Raw genomic sequence first — 1,525 nt, 5'->3', positions numbered from 1 at the left:
CACACATAGAACCTCGGCGGTAACGATCCCTATAAGGCAGAATGCAATTAAGCTGCACACATCCGTTATTTGAAACGCTGCCCTATTAAAAAGCTCTGAAAGAAAGAGACATGACTACTCTTGGAACTCGACATTGAACTTTTCTGATTCCTAGAGGGTGCTCATGGTTCCCTTCTGTGGCGTCGGTGGCCTAGTGGTTAGGCTACCGGACGTGTTATCGTGAGGTTGCAGGTTCGGGGGTTCGAGCCGCGGGCCCGTCGACGTTGTGCCCTTGGGAAAGACACTTTACACGAATTTTCCACATTTCACCCAGGTCGGAATGGGTACCCAGCTATAGACAGTGAAAGATCTTGTCAGTTTGTTAGTGTTTGAGCGCTTAATTAACCAGCTGCTTGCACAGCATGCTTCCAGGGAAGCTGAGAATGTTTCTGAGTGTTATATGGTCTGCTGGGGTAATAATAATATAGTAAATAGCGCATAGAGCTTGCTTTCGAGTGGGGACATGCGCCATGCAAATGCTATTTATTATTATTATTAGATCTATTATTATACGAATTATCAATTTTTAATTATTACAGTATATCAACTAATGGAACACATTACGTGATACAAATTAGCTAGTTGAGGTCAAACTGATTCAAAATGAAAAATCAGTTAATGAAAAACACTGTCTTCATCTACATAGTCCAGCAAAACTGTGATATAACCAGTGGTCGTGTATTATATTATTATAGGGATTGCTGGTATCAGCAGCTCTTGCCTCCAGCTCTTATTTACAGAACGGGCCTGTAATTAAATGATATCGTACAGACGGGCATGATTTAATGCCCCCCTGGCCAAGACAATCACACATACAAAAGACCACATCCTACTTCCGCCTTTGCGTTTGTTGTTTGTTTGTTTGTTTGTTTTTCTATATTATAACGACTGTCAAAAACGTCCACCTTTCTAAGACAACCATTTTTCTCATCGACAATGAAAGGCCATCTTTGACAATTTCGACTCATTTTTAAAACAACATCACCACCACCACCACCAACAACAACAACAGCAACAATAACAACACCAATGATAACAAGTAAAAAGATGAGTACCCCCTCCACCTTCCTCCCCCTCCCAAACCCGCCAACAGAAAGCACCAATCACGATTCGCCGTATTCTCCTCCCTCAACAGCGAGATGGGTGACCATGACATCATGACCATCCCAGCCCGACCACGCCCCCCTCGTGACCCACAGAACATCCTGTTCTTGGCCCCGCCCTACCCGGGCTTCTGCTACCCGACCTACCCACCTCCTGTGGCGCCTCTAGCCCCGCAGGCTCTGACCTTTGACCCTGTGTGGAGGAATCCATCAGATGATACTCTTCCTGTGAGAAGACTACTTACTACACCATATTTTGTCATTTTTGTAACATTCCTTTAGGATTATGTTAATTGTTCTGTTATCTGTTTTGTCTTCCCTTATTATTATGTGTATGTTTGATGGCATCTCGGCTTGCTTTTCTTATTGCCCTTTACCCCCCC

At 43.9% G+C, this 1,525-nt stretch overlaps 1 protein-coding gene across 1 annotated transcript in view; it reads left to right on the top strand.

The window, feature by feature from the left end:
- Positions 1–1,174: 1,174 nt before the first annotated feature.
- LOC101848838 overlaps positions 1,175–1,525 on the top strand; it is a gene marked incomplete at its 5' end in the record, with an annotated part of 1,703 nt that continues 1,352 nt past the window's right edge. The window contains 1 exon segment of the mRNA XM_005105673.3: positions 1,175–1,370. Within this exon segment, the coding sequence (XP_005105730.2) occupies positions 1,175–1,370 (196 nt within the window).

The sequence above is a fragment of the Aplysia californica genome, unplaced genomic scaffold, assembly GCF_000002075.1.
Source record: "Aplysia californica isolate F4 #8 unplaced genomic scaffold, AplCal3.0 scaffold00485, whole genome shotgun sequence".
NCBI lineage: Eukaryota > Metazoa > Mollusca > Gastropoda > Aplysiida > Aplysiidae > Aplysia > Aplysia californica.
The sequence above is the reverse complement of the archived record's forward strand: the minus strand, read 5'-3'. Positions and strand labels throughout refer to the sequence as shown.